Raw genomic sequence first — 21,695 nt, 5'->3', positions numbered from 1 at the left:
TAGAGTAATGTGACTGTTAGAGTGTTAAACCAGCGGTGCTCAATAATTAAAGATGACAACTAGGATTAGAGAAGAAGCAGAATTCTATAATTTTGTTCTGGTAAGAAAACTTTACCAAGAAAACTCTAAGAAAATTGAAATGTCATTCCAAAATTTCTCATCCAGGACCAATGTAGTTGGGTAAACTCTCTGTACCACTACTCTTTTGGAATGGCCAGTCAATATTAACTAAATGTCAAATTATCAAAGCAAGAAGTCTCTGAAGAGTTAGCTTCTGTAAACCCTATCAGTTTCTTAACTCTCTATTTGTTTCAAGATACCAAAAGTGCTTTAGATGTACAATCACTCACAAATGAATAGATCATTCTAGAGCATTCCCAAGTCAAAAAAAGGGGCACCAAGACATAAATATGGAATAATGATGGTAAATGACATTGAAGAAATCTAAACCCAGTGAATAAAATTTCCTTTATGCTTACCTAATTTGATATCTCCATCTTCTGTAAGCAAGATATTAGCACCCTACAAAAGCAAAAGATTTTCAAAGTTCATTCTCATTATCAAAATGACAATATATTTTAATCAATGTCAACCTGTGGAATGAAAGTGAAACACAACGGAATATGAAATTTGAATTCAGACTAGAGATACATAAAACTGAATGCATTAAGGTATTTGGTCTGTTGCCTACCACATGAGCTAAGTTGTTACCACTTTCCTCCTCCTCCTACTATTACTACTACTACTAATAATAATAATAGTAGGACTGGATGCTGTGGCTTGTGTGCAAACATGAAAGCAGCAGAAAATCACATTCTATTGACAAGGAAGCTTGCAAATTCACAAGGAAATTTGGCATTAACCCTGAATTAGATGAAGAACCTGAAACCACTACCACCAAACAAACAAAACAGATCAAGCAGAAAGCAAAAAAAAACAAAGAACTGGTAGAAACAAATTGTGGAATGGTGAAACCAAAAGACTCTGCAAGGACAGTATATACTTCAAAGTCAAAATGCTGATGTAGACCAAGCAACAAGCCATCAGTGACTGAGAAGTTCAGGACTGAGAGCAGAGACTGAAGTTTTCATATTGGTGGCAGAGTCCTTAAGCATACTTTCCATTGAGTCCTGTCAGAAGCAACCATCTCCAATTCACCCAGCTGGGTCCCCAAGCGAAACCAACCAAGTTCGTGGATGTTATCTGACCATCTTGCTTGTAGTCTGCCCCTGGGTCTCCTGCCGGTTGGTTTTGTCCATAAAACCTGTCTAGTGATTCTTTTCTTACCACATGTCTATAGTATTGAAGCTGTAATCTCTGAATTCAGAAAAGCAGCAGCTCTACCCAAAGTGCCTTCTCTGAAGCATTTTTTTCTAGCTTGACAAAGCGGAGACAGTGTTTTATATCATCAAAAGACACATTTTAGCATGATAAATTTCTCCCAGAGAATTTTTAACAATCACTTGTTTTACATATAGATTATTTATATTGAAGTAATCATTTTACAGCTAGTAAGCCTTCTCAAAAGTATGAACCTCGTTGTTAAGACAACTCATATGTAAAGTACATTTTTTTGCAATAAAACTGAGTGAGGACACATATTTCTTGCAAAGGCATAAATGAAAAACTGCAATAAAAAGATTACAACAGCATCAATAGGTTTAAAAAAATGGCACAAATCCATTGAAGTTTACCTTAATATCTCTGTGCATTTTCCCTCGGCTATGTAAGTATTCTAGGCCTTGCAGTGTCTCTTTGCACACAAAAGCAATTTGTGTTTCGTTAAGAGGACCTGTAACTAAAGAATTGAAGAAAGAAATTAGTATTTAAAAATGTAAATTCCAAGGATGTAACAAGAACTAAATAATTGATATGAGCAATCAAAGTAATAAATGGTTCATGACAACATTTTTTCAAAAATAACAGTTCAACACCCACATCTATTTTGCTAAAAGCAAAACAATTATATGAAAAACAAACTTTAGATCAGTTCAAACAGATTTTGAAACACATTTTAACTCAGTCCCAGTTCCACTCCCTCTCTCAACTAAGAGGTCTTTATCTTGCAAGTTACTTGGCAACTCAGCTAGTGCTGGTACCACATAAAAAGCATCTGTTCTAGTGCCATGTAAAAAGCACCCAAGTTGGTACCATGTATAACACACATGTGCTGGTGCCACATAAAAAGCCCCCAGTGCAGTCTGTAAAGTAGTTGACATTAGGAAGGTATCCAATCATAGAAACCATGCCAAAACAGACAATTGAAGACTTGTGTGGCTCTCCAGCTTGCCAGCTGTCAAACCATCCGACCCATGCCAGCTTGGAAATTGACTGTTATATGATGATGATGAACTTACACTTAACAAGTAGAATGACTACCTGTAGTTGACCAACAACTGATAAGTTACATTTTTCCATTCAAAATAATCAGAAATTAAACAACATTTTCAGTTTCCTAATCTAACACACAGATTAATTACAGAAGCTCGATTTCACTCCTTTCATAAAAAGAAAAAACAAATATATAAAAAAAAACCTAACAATGTTGTGAAATTAATCCTAGTTAAAAAAACAAAACAACAAAGAATGCAATGATAAAGCAAAAAGTATTTTCTTTCTAACTAATTCAAGAGTTCAAATTGTGTGTCCATGAGAATTTTTGTCTGACATCATAAAATAATTGACTAGTCCCCTCCCCCAAAATTTCAGGCCTTGTACCTTTAGTAGAAACCACCACCATTGCCACCGCCACTACCACCACCATCATCATCATCAAGGTGGTGAACTGGTAGAATTGTTAGCAAAATGGACAAAATACTGTGAAACATTTTGTCTGTCTACATTCTGAGTTCAAAATCCACTGAGGCTAATTTTGACTTTCGTCCTTTCAGGGGAAAGCTGGCAGAATCATTAGCACACTGGGCAAAATGCTCAGCGGTATTTTGTCTGTCTTTATGTTCTGAGTTCAAATTCTGCCGAGGTCAGCTTTCCCTTTCATCTTTTCAGGGTTGATAAATTAAGTACCAGAGGAACGCTGGGATCAATGTAATCGACTAGCCCCCTACTTCAAAGTTTCAGGCTTTCTGCCTATAGTAGAAAGAACTACTACCACTACTACTACACACGGAGACACATTCAGGTTAGTGTCTTTAACTTAGTTGTTATAGTCAGATTTTAGCTGTAGTACTTTCCAGCCTCCTTCAATAAAATTCTCAGAATTTCAAACCAGCCCATTACTAAATCCCTTGCAACAGATAATCCTTGTTCTGCCAACCATACCAGGGATATTCTTCACATTAGTTATTCTTCTAACGTGATGCCACTCGCTGATTCCGCTCTGGACTATTTTATGTATAGATTCACTGACCCCTGGAAGTGTGTCTGCATGATTATAAAACATTTGTCAAATGTTCGTGTTATAACAGAATTCATTCCTTGTATCTGGATAATTTCTACTTTCTTTAAAAAAGAAAAAAATCCGAATGCCTATAATTTTGCTAAGTTTCTTTTTTATTAGTTTCCTATCTTTACCAATGATATTTTTTAATGAATTGTATAAAAAAAAAGTAAAAAAAAAAAAAAAACGAAAACCAAATAGTATTGCAACCACAACTTATATAAAAAAATACAAAAGCAATGTAAATTATATCTTCTATACTACTAAAAGTGACTGACATTGATATTAGTAATAGTATCTTGTTCTTTGTAATGGATATGTCAAGAGTAATGATATTGTCTATGATGGTATTTGATAATAAAGAGATTCTATAAAACAACTCTTGATACTGAATAACATTAGAACAACAAAAAATGTTGGGGAAAAAGAAAAAGCTATTTTGTGAAGAAAAATTCGACAAAATAGTTTCCCCAAATTGTTAGGTTTTTAAAGCAAATTTATTTACACAGTGCTCCATGAGATGATAATTAAAATATTTCTCTCTGAACACGGGCTTTGCTTGAAATGTCAACATTCCTATCTACTCACAGCACACAAAATTGTCTACATTTGTAAACTTTACTAAATGTTTATTAATACGACATATCTGCTGAACGCTTGCATCTCATTTGGACACACAATAAAAATACAATGATGCTTTAAACACAATAGATACACCTTAAACTTTAAATATGTTTTAACAAGAGATTTAAATAAAAAGACCTCATTTTTATCAAATAAAAAAAACTGAGAGAAGGTGTTTCTGAGAGGAAAGCGGGGAACATGAGGTAATTCAGGATTTTGTGTGGGGGATTTTTCTCTGAACACACCTGCCCTACCAGATTATTTCTTGTCAAAATTTTGATCATTGTTTTTTACCTTTTTATTCCATGCCACTTATTATTATTATTATTATTATTATTATTTTTGTTTTGTCCTTGCAATGTCTGCAATGTTTTGGTCCCTTGTAGTCAATAAAGATATCATCATTATTATTGCTGCTGCTACTTCTATAGTAATATAATACAGACAGAAAAAAAAAAATCATCATCATAACTGTCATTTCAAGATTGCTTTTCTGTGCTTCATGGGTCAGATGGCCTTTATTGAGGCAAATTTTCTACAGCTGGATGCCCTTCTCGTTCCCAACCTCACATTTTCCAGGCAAGATAATATTACCCCATGGCCAGACGTTTTACAGAATATATTGGAATATGAATGACACTGCTTGTATGACAGTGATACTGATTTACAACTAATATACAATGTCAAAACAAGGATGGACACACACACACATGTACACCTTTAGCTTTTTGTCTACCACATACTCACACAGCTTTGGTTCACTTAACCCTCAGAACACCAGTGGCCGTTATTCCAGCCACCAGCTGCAGATACAAATGCCCCAGCAGCTGCTTTACCAGCTGCCAGGTTGTACTGCTTACAAGCATATTGCTTAACAACTCTTCAGTCAATTAGTAATGTTGCATCTGATCATTGGCCTGCACGTGCACTAGCACAGGAAGTACTTCCCAATGACTGAAACTGTTCCCATTTGTTTTTTGTGAAAATGAGTTGAAAAAATCTGTCTGTGAGTGATGTCTTGAACCAAGTGTTGTCTGATGAAGAGGACATCGACAATGATGATTATGAGAGTGAATCCGACAACGATTTAGACCCAGAAAGTGATAGCGATGATCTCGACGATTATGCTGCTGTACAAAATGTACAGCCACTGGCAAATGTGAATGGTACAGTGCCTGTCGATTGTCAGAATAGGGGACGTGTTGGTTTTGGGAATGGTGGGTGTGCACCACATGGCAGCCAGCGAGGTGGTAGGCCCAATGTTCCACCCAGTGTAAGAACCAATACTCTTCCAGGATGGTGGAGAGAGTGCCAATTTACGCCAAATAATCCACCAGGACTCAGGAATATAACTGACAATACAAATGTAGACAGCACTCCAATTGATTATTTTAGTTTATTCTGGAATGATGACTTATGGAGTATTTTACTTGAGGAAACTAAGAATTATGCTGAACGTGTATTTCAGGCGAAGTTGAATCATTTCTCAGCAAAAATTTTGCATGAGAAAAAACTTACACTGGAAGAATTCAAAGCTTTTTTTGGTCTCCAGGTGACCATGGAAATGCTGGTGCACAAGGATCGCTATGAACAGTACTGGCAGTCAAAGGATGCCTTACTGAACCCAGGTTTTTCAGAGGACATGAGCCATAACATATTTCGTGCTATTTGGTTTTTATTGCACTTTGTGAACGAGGATCATAGGAATGGTAACCTGTGCAAGATTCATCCTATATTCAATCACTTGCTTGATAAATTCAAACAACACTATGTGCCTGGCTGTGATGAGGGAATGATTTCAACAAAGAACAAGCTTTCATTCAAGCAGTATATAAAAGATAAGCCAATACACTGGAGGATAAAATCTTTTTTATTATCAGATTCTGAAAACGGATATATCTGCAATGCAGAAATGTGTACCAGAAGAAGAGATGATGCAAATGAAATTGACAACCTCGGTGTCGCAGGAAACTTAGTTGCGAGGATGACAAATGAATATGCTGGACAAAACTATGCTCTCTATACTAACAGATTTGACCTGTCTGCACAACTCGTGGAATATCTTCTTCTTGTCAATAAAGATATTCGAATGTGTTAGTTGAAAGATATTCAAAGAGAATTCCCAAGGACCCTCATAAAAAGAAATAATAAGAGGGAAAGGGGGGGATTCAGAATTTGTGGCTGTCTTTGTTTGGAAAGACAAAAGACTGATCTATTTCATTACATCACTCTTTATATCATCCTCCCAAGAACATATACAGCGACATGATGCAACTGAACACAGAAGGGTCCCTCCCTGTCTCTTGTCCTAAGGTAGTGAAAGAATGTAATGCTCACATCGATGGAACAAACCATAAACGACCAAGTGACTCAACTTCAAAAGTATCGCCGTCATTACAAGTGGCCTAGATGCCTGATGGTAATGATTTTTATGTGGGCTGCCTACAAAGCATACATGTTGATGGGTTTCTTCAAACAGCATCACCCCACTGGAAAGAGAGTGTACACATTTCACTTGTTTTTAGATAAACTTGTTGACAATGTAAGAAAGAACACTGACTTTGGCAGATGACGCTCAGATGAGTATGATGAAAAGAGGTTGTTACGTGATGCACACCATGATGTGGGAAGGGTGGAAACAGCATCCAGTAACAATCATTGCAGGGTGGGCAGGGAAAATACCTGCAGGCAAAACAGATGAACCCCCAGGCTTAGGACAAAGACTTACCCAAACACTGTAAGACTGTTTACCGATGCAAATATTGTGAGGAGTACCTCTGCATTGGAAAACCAGTAACTGATGGTTTGACAGGCACCACAAATGCCAGTATTGGCAATAAAACAAATGCAAAAAAAAAGTGGTAAGGACAATGTTGCTCTCTATTTGGCACTGAGACAGAAAACACATTTTAGTGACACTGAAACATTAGGTAGGAAATCATTTCTTTAGTTCTTTTAGTTAGGAAATCTGGGGTGAGGGTGCTGAGGACAACGGGTATCAAAGGGTTAAGGCTATAATAGTAGACACTTGCCTGAGGTACTCAAGAGTAAAGTACACATTCTACAATGCTTGTGGACTAAGTGTGATTTTGTATGGTAGTTAAACAAGTGCACTGAATGCAGAGTGAGTGTGAGACTAAGAAAGATGTGAGGCAAGCTTGATCAGGCTGGGAGTGATCATAAAAATTTACTCTCATCCAACAAAACAAAAATACAACCACTGCACAGCAGAAAATACCTCATCTCTTATTATCTGTTAATCCTCTGCAAATTTAATGTCAGATCAACAATAGAGGATTGTGTGTATCTCTGAGATGGGAATGCAGTTACACACACACATGCTTAGACTGCATCCTGAAGTGTTAAAGATATTTTCTCTCTTCAAAAGTACAACCTACAGTCTCCAAGCAAGCTATCTCATCTTTCTGCTCTGTGAACAAGCTAGATGCATACTTCAGCATTCACATAGACACAACACACCCATCTCTCATCACCCCCACTGTGTCTCATCACTTAGGCCAAAGAACTAATCATTTCCTTCACTCCCTAATGCCAACACTCTGGAACTTGCTCCCTATTTCTATATTTCCTACAGATATAACTTATAGATTTTCAAGCTAAAACTGTGTCAATTAAACTAGTCTAAGAGAACCTGCAAAGGCCATGGGCAGAACAACCTGCTCCTGACTAAACTATAAATGACTCATACAATGATTTCATATGTAACCCATATAACAACAAAATAAAGAACATTGTGTGTTTTCATGCGAATATATAAGATATATGGAGCACATTGATAGGTATAAGCAAAAGCAAAATACCGTATCAATTGCCAAAATACTAAGGTGCACTTAACACTTCACAACCGATATTGTAAGTAAAACAACCTAGTCATAAAATAGGTCAGCTCAGGTAGAAGAAACCTGAAACCCATCTCTCCGGGGAAAGGGAAGTTTATTACTTTTCAAAAATACAGTTGAAGGGAGACAACCCAGAAATTTGAACTGTGAGAACAGTACAGACGTGGACTGAATAAAATTTGAAGGGAAAAAAAAAGAGACAAAGAAAAAGAAGCTTTTCCCACGAATAAATTTTTTGAGTGATATTATAACAATTGCATTTTGATTTGATAAATTGCAAAGTTTGTTGAGTACACCAATTCTGAAAAAAAAAATCTAGAACATTAGAAAACAAAACTTAATAAAATGCTGAGAGTATTTTTGTGACTAAATTGTCATTTGTAAGGCAGCTTCTACTGTTGTCATGGATTGCCAAGACACAACAGTACCTCTTCCAAACAGTCTTGTTTATGAACAGTTGTCTTATTTAAGTTTTGGTGCTGATCTTCAGTGTTTTTGAAGTGGAGATGAAATAATTTTTGGTGTTACTTATTATTTAAGAACTGAGAGAACAGTTGATAAGGTAAATGGTTAAACCTCAATTTGAAGCTTTGAATGTAGTTTCCCAACTTTGGAATCTATTCATTTTTTTTCTCTCAGAGTTTTCTTGGTCAGTCTGTTCCATTGAAACAGGCCTTGATGAAGTATCCATATTCTAAGAACTCCCCAAACCTCAGAGTTCAGACATGAACCCTACTCTGTTTTTGCTTCCAACTAACTGTAACAAAATATACACGTAATACAGACCCTAGAATCCAAACAGATATTAAAGGCATATCAGACACTATGAGAGAGGGGGGAGAGAGGGAGGCAGCAAAGGAACATCCACATGATCAATCATGTGGCTAGAAATAGCAGTGAAACCTATCTTGAATCACTTGCTTCAATCTTAAAATAGAAGGATGATACATTAAAGCAGTGGTTCTCAACTGGGGTCCACATGATTCTTGGGAGTCCATATAAGATTTAGTTGTTAAAAAGCATTTACAATAAGTCAGTTATATACACAAAATACTATAATATTTCAACACTAGTTTGCAGTGTTGGAAAAAAGCTGCCTGAAGTGGAGTATAAAGAATGAAGAAAAGGAAACTATGAGTAAAAGATTTTTTTCAGTGGATAAAACAGCGAGAAAGAGAGAACAAACCTAGTAACAACATTTATTCTTCATTAAATTGTTGAATAGTACATGTGTTAACATTATCCATGTTATTTTGAATATATCATGCACTGCCTCATAGCTTTGAGATTTTGATGACGTGACTGCTTATTTTTAAAATGACACTGTAGGGTAGATGTGAGAGGCCAGAATTGGCCAGTTTAAATAAAATCAAGAAAAACACAGAAAATACTTACTGTGATAAATATCCTGCATAGACCCTCCACCACAGTATTCCATAGCAATCCATAATTTATCTCGCCTGAAAGAAGGAGATTTCATTAATGTACAAATATAAAGTTAGGTTGATCACACTTCATGATAAATGTCTTAAATACTAAGACCAAATTTTTTTAAACCAAAATATCAGCTGTTTAAAGATCATTCGGAAACAGATGGAGAGTCAGACAGAGGAACATTTAATCTCTTAATAAACTAACAACAAATATATTTTTAGGGTCAATAATATAGTAAAACTGAAAGGACTTCCTTATAATAATGATTTCATTTTACGAAGCAGTAGAATCAATTTGTAAGAGCAGGGGTTGCATAATAAGGTGAATCAACATGTTACATAGTAGAACTCACTCTATCAGTCGGGGAAGAATGCAAAATCATACTGAATGCCAAAAGCAAAATTTGATTATACTTTTTATAGCAATATATTTAATCAAATATATTAGATATAAATGTAATTTAGTATATCAATACCTATTTAATATGATATATATCAGTTTTATTACAATATTTTCTTAGATGAAATATCTTAAAAATAATTTAAAAGCAACATAATACTGCATTAAAAAATACATAAAAATCCATAGATACTCTAAAACATGCTTGTATATTTTATCATTTGCATATATGTAGGGCATTGTGTATGTGTGTGTATATATGCATAGGAATGGGGAACTTACACATGCATTTAAAGTATGGTAGCCTGCACTTAAATATATGTTCTTTAAGCAAAAGTACTTTGGGGAATTTTTTAAATGTCATCAATTTAATTTACCTAATAAGGGAATTATTTTCACATGCACATAAACTATATCTTGGTTGTTCTAAGCTTGTGCCAAGTAAAAAAACACCTATGCTGGTGCCATACAGAAAGCACCTGAGCTGGTACCACGTAAAAAGCAGCCATGTTGGTTCTACATAAAAAGCACTTGTGCTTGTTCCATGTACAAAGCACCTGTGCTGGTACCATGTATAAAGCACTGGTGTTGGGACCACATATGAAGCACCTGTGCTGGTATCATGTATAAAGTACAGGTGCTGACACCACATAAAAAGCACCCAGTACGCTTTGTAATGTGGTTGGCATTAGGAAGGGCATCCAGCCATAGAAACCATGCCAAAACAGACAACTGGAGCTTGGTGTACCTCTACAACTTGCCAGCTCCAGTCAAACTCTCCAATTGATGCCAGCATGGAAATTGGATGCTAAATGATGAGGATGAAGAGGTCAAATAAGACAGGAACACATCTGTACTTGACACAATAGTAATCAAATATCAGGCTCACAACACCACTGCATATCTCTGTTTAACCACTGGTTAATTGAAATTGCTAGAATTATTGTTATCATCTGGAGTTTTAATTTTTTTGAAGCGGTGGTGGGGGAAATGGACAAGTGGAGATTTCATCATCATCATCGTTTAACGTCTGCTTCCCATGCTGGTATGGGTTGGACAGTTTGACTGACAGGTGAGCCAGAGGCTGCACCAGGCTCAATCTGATCTGGCAGAGTTTCTACAACTGGATGCCCTTCCTAACACCCATGCTCAAAGGTTTTTTTTATGTGTTAACTGCACAGGAGCCAGTCCGGTGGCACTGGCAACGACCACACTCAAATGTTGTTTTTCATGTGCCAGTAAGGCGACGCTGGCAATGATCACGCTCGAATGGTGCTTTTCACATGTCACCAGCACGGGAGCCAATCCATTCATAAACATAGCTTATATTTCATTAAAATTATTTCCACTTTACCCAGTTTAAAAATGGTAGCCTGCACTTAATATTCTTCATGGAGAAGGAACACTTAGTGAATTTTTCCTGTATCAGTAGATACACACACACACAATACAGATAGATGGCAGCATTGAGACAACATTGGTCAAAATATCATGTAGTATTTGGTTATCTCCCTTCAGAGATGGCTTCATAGGATGATGGTCATATTAGCGGGTGGTTAGATTGTGTATTAATGTAGAATGGGATGTTATTAGATGTGTGTGTGTGTGTGTGTGTGTGTGTGTGTGTGTGTATGTATGTATATATATACACACACACATACACACCATAAAAAGTTGGGAGGTATGAGAGGTGAATATATTTAACAATATGTTAACCTTAAGATTACGGCTGGTTCACCGCCTCCAACATGTGATAATAATTTCAGTGTATAATAAATTATTTTACATGTCTGTATTAATATGCATGCTTTGCATTGAAAATGCAATTCTATATTTAGAAATCAGTGCAGATAAAGAAAGCTACCTCAACAGATCAACAGAACATCATGGTTACACTAATGCTTCTTATACATTGAAATTATTATTACATGGTGAAGGCTGCGAAACAGCTGTAATCCTAAGGATAACAAGTGGTTAAATAAGTACATTCACCTTTTATACCAGCTGATTTTTATGGTTTATATACTCTTTTTGAAATAATTTCATCAATTGGATCTCTTGGATTTCAGCTGCAATATACTCCTCTGTATTGGATTATTTTGTGGTCTGCTAGCCAGGTCCACTAGAGGAAATTACTGTGATAGCCAGATGATTCTATGAACTCATATATAGCACTACAGATTTATATATATATATATATATATATATATAGATATGTGTGTGTGTTGGTGATTTTTTCCCTTCGTCTTCCTTTTCTCTTGGACTTTCCTGTCTCCTGTTTCTGAAGGAAGGCTTTGCTCAAAACATAAAACTACCATTTTTTCCTTCCCTGAGTATCAGTTAATAGTTTGCATGTACCAACAACATCCTCACGTTGTTGTTTTTTTTAATGTGTTTTTTCTGTGTTTTTTATGATTATGTATATATATATATATATATATATATATGAATATATTTATATATATATATATATATGAATATATTTTTATATATATACGTGTGTGTGTGTGTGTATAGGTCACTGCTATGGACACATATGAGGTGCAGCAATATCAAAAGAAGGCTAACTAGGAAGATAGTTTTTGCATGTGGCAAATGCTCAGGGGCAATAAACACTGAAAATTGCAGAAAACAGCTTCTATCACATGCCAGGTGGAAAAACTAGTAGTTGATAGCTAGTAGAAAAATGACCATCTTTAGTTTCAAGATGAAAGGTGTTCTTCCATCAGGATAATGCTTGGTCACATACAGCAAGGATAACATTCCAAAGGCTGGATCAGTTTGAATGGGATACGATGCCCCATCCTCATTTGTCAGATATTGCCCCGTCTGAGTATCAATTATTCTGCAGTCTTCGAAAATCATTTGGATGGAAAAAATATAAATTCTATAGATGAGGTCACAAGTTTTGGAGGAGCATTTTTCATTGCAGACAAGTGTATTTGGGAAGAGGAGCCTTGCAAGTCTACCAGAAAGATGGAAGAGCATTGTAGAAAATGAAGGAGAGTATATTTTATTTTAAAAAAGAATTTCGTTTCTTATTTTTGAAAAATAAAAGAAGTATTAAAAAACTGCATTATTTATGGGATGACCCATTATATATAATCCTAGCGGTTGAGGGAAACTGTGGAAGAGGTAGACCCAGGAAGACCTGGGATGAGGTGGTGAAGCACGACCTTTGAGCATTAGGCCTCACCGAGGCAATGACTAGTGACCGAGATCTTTAGAAATATGCTGTGCTTGAGAAGACCCAGCAAGCCAAGTGAGACCATAACCTATGGCCTATGCCAGTCGTGTAACCAGCCCTCTTAAGCATACCTTTCTTTCACTTGACACTAAAATCTGCTTGCGAAGACCTATTGAGGCAAGTGAAATCGAAATCAAATTCGATGACAGCACCGCATGACTGGCATCCATGCTAGTGGAGTGCTAAGAGCACCATCTGAGCACGATCGTTGCTAGGGCTGCTGACTGGCCCCCGTGCCGGTGGCACATAAAAAGCACCATTTGAGCATGATCATTGCCAGCGTCACCCTACTGGAAGTTGTGTCGGTAGTACGTGAGAAACAACATTTGAGCGAGAGCATTGCCAGTGCCACTGGACAGGCTCCTGTGCAGGTGACACGTAAAGACACCATTTGGGCATGGCCGTTGCCAGTACTGCCTGACTGGCCCTCGTGCCAGTGACATGTAAAAGCACCCACTACACTCTCGGAGTAGTTGGTGTTAGGAAGAGCATCCAGCTGTAGAAACTCTGCCAGATCAAATTGGAGCCTGGTGCAGCCATCTGGCTCACCAGTCCCCAGTCAAACCATCCAACCCATGCTAGCATGGAAAGCTGATGTTAAACAATGATGATGATGATATATTTGTAAGTTTATAATGTTATATTTAGAAACAAACACACGTTTGCTGACATCCAAAGGTATCAATGTAGGTCGTCAGTGAACATATACTGAAATTACATACATCAGAGTGAACTTTGGTGTCAAATACTTTAAATGTTTAAAAACATAAACCTCAGCACATACAGTGTGTGTGTGTGTGTGTGTGTGTGTGTGTGTGTGTGTATGAGAGTGCACATGATAAAAACAAGGCATTAAGATAATATAACAGCAAGCCAACTAAATCAGGTTAAAGGTAGCTTGTGAGTTTTAAACTCTTGATGAAACTCTTTAAGAGCTTGTTACCCAGTGACAATGAAAACTTACCAGCTGCATGGTAAGAAACCTAACCATCAGCAATCAAGTTTCAATGAGCTGAGAGGCACTATCTTGCACTATTGTTGTAAAATGCATAACTCACAGCAAAGTAAGACAAGAAGATTGTGGTCACCCAAGCGCATCCTTAGTATAAACCCAGTGATTGATGTCCTTGCCCTGCTGCTACAAGTTAAAGAAGCCATGACTCAGTCTTATTCGGAAAACAAATAGAGGGCACATTTCTCATCGTAGCTGTTGGGCTATCACATACATTTGTGACAATGAAATACAACTTCCATAGTTATATAGTTTTTTTCTTTCGCTCTTATTAGGGTCTGCAGAAAGAAAAGATAATAAAGCAAGGAAAAGACATGAAATTCTGGTTATTCCTGCAGCTGTGTTCTCAGATTCTCCTATTCTTTCTCTTACCTGTTTCAGTCATTAGATTGCAGCCATGCTGGGACACCACCTTGAAGAATTTTTAGCCTAACAAATCAATCACAAGACTTATTTTTTTAAAGCCTTGTACTTATTCTATCAGTCTCTTTTTGCTGAATTGCTAAGTTACATTGACATAACAAACCAACATTAGCTGTCAACCAGTGATGGTAGACAAACTCAAACACAAATGGGCTTCTTTCAGTTTCCATCTAACAAATACACTCACAAGGGTTTGGTCAACCTGAGGCTATAGTAGAAGACACTTGCCCAAGGTGCCACGCAGTGGAACTGAACCAGGAACCATGTGGTTGGGAAGCAAGCTTACCACACAGCCATGCCTGCATGTCTTTTTTCAAAATATTTCCACTGCTGAGGGACAGTATTTGTAAACAATGACAATGTGTGTAAGGGGAAGAATATTTAAGATGTGGTTTTATGTCTGAGTGTCTTTGAAAAATATGCTTTGGTCTTTTCATTCTTTTTTTTTAATGAGTAGGCGTAGGAATGGCTGTGTGGTAAGTAGCTTGCTTACCAACCACATGGTTCTAGGTTCAGTCCTACTGCGTGGCACCTTGAGCAAGTGTCGTCTACTATAGCCTCTGGCCGACCAAAGCCTTGTGAGTGGATTTGGTAGACGGAAACTGGAAGAAGCGTGTCGTATACATGTATGTATATGTGTGTGTATATATATATATATATATATATATATATATATATAGATATATATATATGAATGTATGTATGTGTGTATATATGTTTGTGTGTCTGTGTTTGTCCCCCCAACATCGCTTGACAACCGATGCTGGTGTATTTATGTCCCTGTAACTTAGCAGTTCGGCAAAAGAGACCGATAGAATAAGTACTAGGCTTACAAAGAATAAGTCCTGTGGTCGAATTGCTCGACTAAAGGTGGTGCTCCAGCATGGCCACTGTCAAATGACTGAAACGAGTAAAAGAGTACATATAAAGGTGTGTATGTAGGTATGTTTGCTTAATTTCTGATTTTGGTTTCAGTTTTATGCAGCAGCTCCTTTTACCATGATGTCACACAGGTGCAAGAAACAGTAAAAATCTAATTGACAGAAAGAAAAGTTACTCACCTGAGATAACTACCAAAGTAGGCTACTATGTTAGCATGCTTACAGTCTTTCATCATCACTATCTCTTGCTGAATAACAGCAAAATCATCTCCTACAAGAAAAGAAATTTAGAATTCAAGAAGGAGAATGAAGAGCATTAATTTCAAATTTATTCACACAGTTAAAAAAATATTTCAATAAATCATGTAACACAAGACATTCATCATCATCATTTAGCATCCGCTTTCCATGCTAGCATAGGTTGGGCAGTTCAACTGGGGTCTGTGAAGCTGGAAGGCTTCGTCAGGCCCAGTCAGATCTGGCAGTGTTTCTACGGCTGGATGCCCTTCCTAACGCCAACCACTCTGTGAGTGTAGTGAGTGCTTTTTACGTGCCACCCGCACAGGTGCCAGACAGAGCTTCAGAAAGATATTTTTCAATGAATTGAAAAGTGTATTTGTCAATTCTTAAGAACTCTCTATTCATAGCATTATACATTCAAAAACACATTCGTACATAAACTTATGCAGTGTGTATACATATGTGTGTGTATAAGAGAGAGAACTTAGCTAAAGATAAACTAACGTACCAAGCACAAACTGGAAATGGTCTTTGACAAGATCCCTTGCTATTGATCTGGCAGTCACTAAGGAAGCTAGGGGTAGAAGAATGGTTTGTGAGGGCTACGCAAGCCATGTACAGAGTGAACAATTAGATTCACCAACAAATTTATCATGCAGGTAGGGTACACCATAGTTTAGTGCAGTCTTCTGTTTATTATAGTCCTCCAAGCCATAATAGAAGACTTAAGCACTAGCCACCCATGGGAACTCATGTATAATGACGGCCTAGTTCTAATAATTGAACTGAACAAAATTTAGAGAAAAAGTTTCTTCCTCATACTGTAACTCCTTTTAGATGTTGAATTAAGGTAAAAACCTTAATTCAACATCTAAAATTGCCCTCTTTTCTATTCTTCAGTTGGTTTTATTGTCCTAAACAATCAAGAACATAAAGAGGTTTTTTTTATAAGGTATAAGACAACCTCACTAGCACTAGTGCCACACTAAAAGGCATCCAGTACACTCTGTAATGTGGTTGGTGATAGGGAGGACATCCAACTGTAGAAACCATGCTGTAACAGAACATACAGATGATCTCTCAACCTGTCAAGAACAGTAACACTAAATGGGAGCTGACACATACTGTGATGACTTGTCCAACCTACGACAGCATGGGAAGTGGAATTAATTATGATATGCATGCACGTGTGTGTCTGTGTAAAAACAATAAAATAGATGAATGCTGTCGCTAGCACCAGTGCACATAAAGAGCAATCAGTACACTCTGTTAAGTGGTTGGTGTTAAGAATGACATCCAGCTGTGGAAACTATGCTGAAGTAGACAAAATCTGGCAAAGCCCTGTGGCTCATCTGATCTAATCAAACTATTCAGTCCATGCCAGCTTGGAAAAAGGGATGTTAAATAATGATGTGATGATACACAAAGAGCAAAAGTGCAGGTTTGGAACTGATCAAACTAAGCAAATAATAATTTGCATAAAGTTTGCACTTTTGTTAAATTATCTGCTAATTAAATTTATATTAACCCTTTGGCATTTAAACCAGCTGTATCCAGCGTAGATATTCTACTTGTCTCATGTTTGAACCAATCAGATCTGGACTCTCATACTTATCCAAGTATGTCATTCCAAAAATATGCAATCACATCATCAAAATCTCAAAGCAATGAGATAATGCATGGTTAATTCAAAACAGTGTGAATAAATATCATATTTGAGAGGTGTTTGGTTATTTTTGTCTTTTATGGAATAATTAAAATGAGATTTTATGTGATAGGCTTTAAGTATTACATAAGTTGGGAAAATCTCGTTTAAAGCATAGATATATTAATATTAAAGATAAATTTGCTGTCATACAACTTTTGGTAAAATTCATTATTTTAATTAGAATTTAAAAGAAATTAATTTATTGACAAAGAACTGGCGCTACATAAAACTTGTGATGGCATCATGCAATAAGCACCAAAGCTGATAAAAAACTCCTGTGCTGGGGCAACATAAAGAGTACCTAGTACACTCTCTAAAGCAGCTGGTATTAGGAAGGCATCCAGCCAAAGAAACCATGCCAAAACAGACAAATGGAGCCTGGTGCAGTCCTATGGCTTGTCAGCTCCTGTCAAACTGTCCAACTCATGCCAGCATGGAAAACAGACATTAAATGACAATGATGATGACGACGACAAATAGAGTAAAGATGATTTAAAATTTTAATAAATAATCAGTTTCCAAAACATTAACAAAATTAATGGAAGAAGCTTCTTGTTTATTAATTGTTTGAAATGTGTGATGCCTACTAAGCTTTAATTTGATGTTATTTACTAAGTCAACTCTTTGAATTGTCGCAGTAGATATTTGGAGATGATTGACTTTAAAATGCCAAATCTTGAGACAATATGTGGGAGTAATGTATTATATCATTTAAAAGTCAAATATGAACTTGTGACTATAACCTTTGTTGATGTGCAGAGGTATGCCAATTGGTGTAAGCAGTAAGCTAGACATACTAAAAGATGTAAGAATAACAAATTAGATCATGGTTGTCATCATCATTGTTTCAATGTCCATGTTTTCAAGTTTCCAAGGAATTTGTGGAAGATTGGAAATGAAGGACAACACATACATGATGATGACACTCATCTACAACTGAATATTAATATCATCTATAAGGCAGTAGGCTGGCTGAATCGTTAGCATACCAGGCAAAATGCTTTTAGTGGCATTTCATCTATACTTACATTCTGAGTTCAAATTCTGCCAAAGTCAGCTTTGCTTTTCATCCTTTTGGGGTTGATAAAATAAGTACCAGTTGAGCACTGGGGCTGATGTAATCGACTTACCCCACACCAGAAATTGCTGGCCTTGTGTCAAAATTTGCAGCCAAATCTCACTTAAATCACAAAGAAAAGTCTTTCCGAATAGACAGTTCCCTGGTAGATAAAGCAATTAAGGGCATGAAGCCAGGAAAAGCCCCCAGCCCATCAAGAATCATTGCTGAGATGCTTAAAACATCTGGTGGTGTGGGCTATGGCCTAGTCACCCGCATTGTAAACCAGGTAGTTCATAATGGAGTCATACCCAATGACTGGAGTAGCAGCACCATAGTCAACTGTTACAAGAGTAAAGGTGATGCTCTAGATAGAAATAACTACAGGGGTATCAAACTGCTGGATCAGGTGATGAAGGTCACTGAGAGGGTCATAGCCTATCTCATTAGGGAAAGAGTCTGCTTAGATGAGATGCAGTTCAGTTTTTTGTCAGGTAGAAGCACCACTGGTGCCATATTCCTGGTTCGACAACTGCAGGAGAAATACCTAGCTAAGGATAAAAACCCTATACTTAGCTTTTGTGGACTTGAAGAAAGCCTTTGACAGGGTCCCCCAATCCCTTATCTGGTGGGTGATGTAGAAACTGGAGATTGACAAATGGTTAATAAGGGCTGTACAGACCCTATACAGAGAGGTTGTTAGTAAGGTTAGGATTGGCAATGAGTATAGTGAAGAATTCAGGGTAGAAGTAAGGGTCCACCAAGGTTCAGCCCTCAGTCCCATTTTATTCATCATATTCCTCCAGGCAATAACAGAGGAATTCAAGATGGGTTGCCCCTGGGAGCTCCTCTATGCTGATGAACTGGCCCTCATAACAGAATCACGACCAGAACTAGAAAAGAAATTTTGGGTGTGGAAGCAAGGTTTAGAATCAAAAGGTCTTAGAGTCAATGTAGCAAAGACCAAAGTTCTAGTAAGTAGGAAGGCGAACTCATCCCACACACCCTCAGGTAGGTGGCCCTGCTCGATCTGTAGAAAAGGTGTAGGTAGAAACTCCATAAGATGTACCCAGTGTAAGCTATGGATACATAAGAGGTGCAGCAACATCAAAGGAAGATTAACCAAGAAGATAGCTTTTGTGTGCAGCAGATGCACAGGGGCAATAAACACAGATGCTCAGAAAACAGATTCCATCACACTTCAGGGGGAGAAACTAGAAGTAGTTGATAGCTTCCGCTAAGTAGGTAACCAAGTTAGTAGTGGGGTGGATGCTCAGAGAGTGTTACCATGAGAATAAGAATATCCTGGGAAAAGTTTAGAAAGCTTCTACCCCTACTGGTGACAAAGGGCCTCTCACTCAGAGTGAAAGGTAGATTGTACAATGCGTGTGTGCGAACTGCCATGCTTCACGGCAGTGAAACATGGGCCGTGACTGTGGAGGACATGCATAGGCTTGAAAGAAATAAAGCTAGCATGATCTGCTGGATGTGTAATGTCAGTGTGCTCACACGACAGAGTGTAAGCAACCCGAGAGAAATGTTGGACATAAGAAGCAGCGGATGTGGCATGCAAGAGAGACATTTGCGCTGGTATGGTCATGTACTATGGATGGATGAAGAGAGATGTGTGAAGAGGTGTCACTCCCAAACAGTTGAAGGAATACGGGGTAGAAGTAGTCCCAGGAAGACATGGGATGAGGTGGTCAAGCATGACTTTTGAATGCTGGGCCTCATAGAGGCAATGACAAAAGACCAAGACCTCTAAAGATATGCTGTGACTGCGAAGACCTGGCAAATAAAGTGAGTTCACGGCTGTATCCTACACCAGTTTCACATAACCAGCCCCAACCCATTCAAAAGTACCTTGGATTGTAGGGTGACCTGCTGTGCTTGAGGAAACCTATCAAATCAAGTACATTAACATCAAAATAAAAATCAAATGGAAATTGTAGTTGTGATACCTGTGCCGGTAGCACATAAAAAGCACCATCCAAACGTGACTGATGCCAGCACCACCTTGACTGGCTTCCGTGCCGGTGGCACGTATAAAGCACCAACCAATCATGGCTGTTGCCAGCCTCCTCTGGCCCCTGTGCTGGTGGTATGTAAAAAGCACCCACTACACTCATGGAGTGGTTGGCGTTAGGAAGGGCATCCAACTGTAGAAACACTGCCAGATCAGACTGGAACCTGGTTTCCCAGGCCCCGGTTGAACTGTCCAACCCATGCTAGCATGGAAAACGGACGACGATGATGATGATTGAATAACATAGTCTTGATGCAGAAAAAGACAAGATAGTGAGAGTTTGAATGCCTTTTATTATGGGTCTGGTCTGAAAATACCTTAGGATGTACAATCCCTGATATACAAAAAGGTGATGTCTTGAAAAAGGAAGATCAATCATCAATTACAAAAACTGAAATCAATCATTTTCATATCACTCTGACTATAGTCTTTATAAAAGGTAGGACATAAAAAAAATATGTAGTTCTGATATCCAGAACAACAGTATGGCCATGGCTAGAAAGCCTTTTATCATAGATTTGCTGTATCAGACTAAACTTGGGTCTAAACAAATAATGGATCGTCTCTACGGTAATTAATGACAGAGTCTCAGAGTAGTCATCCAAACTACCAGATAAAGCAGCCAAATATTCCTTAACCCTTTAACATTTAAACCGCCTATATCAAGCCAAAATATTTAACCCGTTTTATGTTGCAACCAGGGCTGTGAAGTTGGAGTCAGAAACAATTAAGAGGTAACTGGAGTCGGAGACAGAAAAATAGACCACAATCACTTAATTACATAGAAGAATCAGAGGTACCAATAGTAGAGGAGTTGGAGTCACAGTTTTCTGTTTCGACTTCACAGCCCTGGTTGCAACTGGCCAGACCCAGCTTCTCACCTCAACCCTACAATGCCATTCTAAAACTAAACAATCACATCATCGAAATCTCTAAACTACAAGATAATGCATGAATAATTCAAAACAATATAAATAAACAAATATTTCATTGGACAGAACAATCTGAATACCAGAGAGTTAAGCCACATATCCTACAGTATTAAAACAAGGACACATTAAGCAAAGTAGTCCTTGATATACTAAAACAGAATGGTCACTTCCTGAAAACTTTTTATCAAAGGCTTGCTCAACCAGACTCAGCCCAAGGCTAAACAACAACAACAACAACAAAAACAACTAATGGAACCTCTATGTGGTAGATCAGATGGTTAAAAATAGCAACCACAGCTCATCTACATCACATTCTACTGCTTTGAAAATAAAGAATGTATTTCTCAATATATGCAAAAATGGATGGAAGGCTTCGTTGTAGGCTTATTGAAGCTAGAAATTACAACCAAACTTTCCCTCAAATCACACATCCTACTATTTTAAAAAGTAAGATC

The 21,695-nt window shown here is 37.5% G+C and overlaps 1 protein-coding gene across 4 annotated transcripts in view; it reads right to left on the bottom strand.

Annotated features, from left to right (window-relative positions):
* Positions 1 to 21,695, bottom strand: part of LOC115217294 (mitogen-activated protein kinase kinase kinase kinase 5) — a 137,517-nt gene that overhangs the window by 72,226 nt on the left and 43,596 nt on the right. For all 4 annotated transcript variants that reach the window (XM_029786937.2, XM_029786939.2, XM_029786938.2 and 1 more), the window contains exons 3-6: positions 15,458 to 15,548; positions 9,277 to 9,341; positions 1,695 to 1,798; positions 480 to 522 (exon numbers count right to left, since the gene is read on the bottom strand). In XM_029786937.2, the coding sequence (XP_029642797.1) occupies positions 480 to 522; positions 1,695 to 1,798; positions 9,277 to 9,341; positions 15,458 to 15,548 (303 nt within the window). The remainder of the gene's footprint in view (positions 1 to 479; positions 523 to 1,694; positions 1,799 to 9,276; positions 9,342 to 15,457; positions 15,549 to 21,695) is intronic.

Source organism: Octopus sinensis, linkage group LG11 (genome assembly GCF_006345805.1).
Source record: "Octopus sinensis linkage group LG11, ASM634580v1, whole genome shotgun sequence".
NCBI lineage: Eukaryota > Metazoa > Mollusca > Cephalopoda > Octopoda > Octopodidae > Octopus > Octopus sinensis.
The sequence above is the reverse complement of the archived record's forward strand: the minus strand, read 5'-3'. Positions and strand labels throughout refer to the sequence as shown.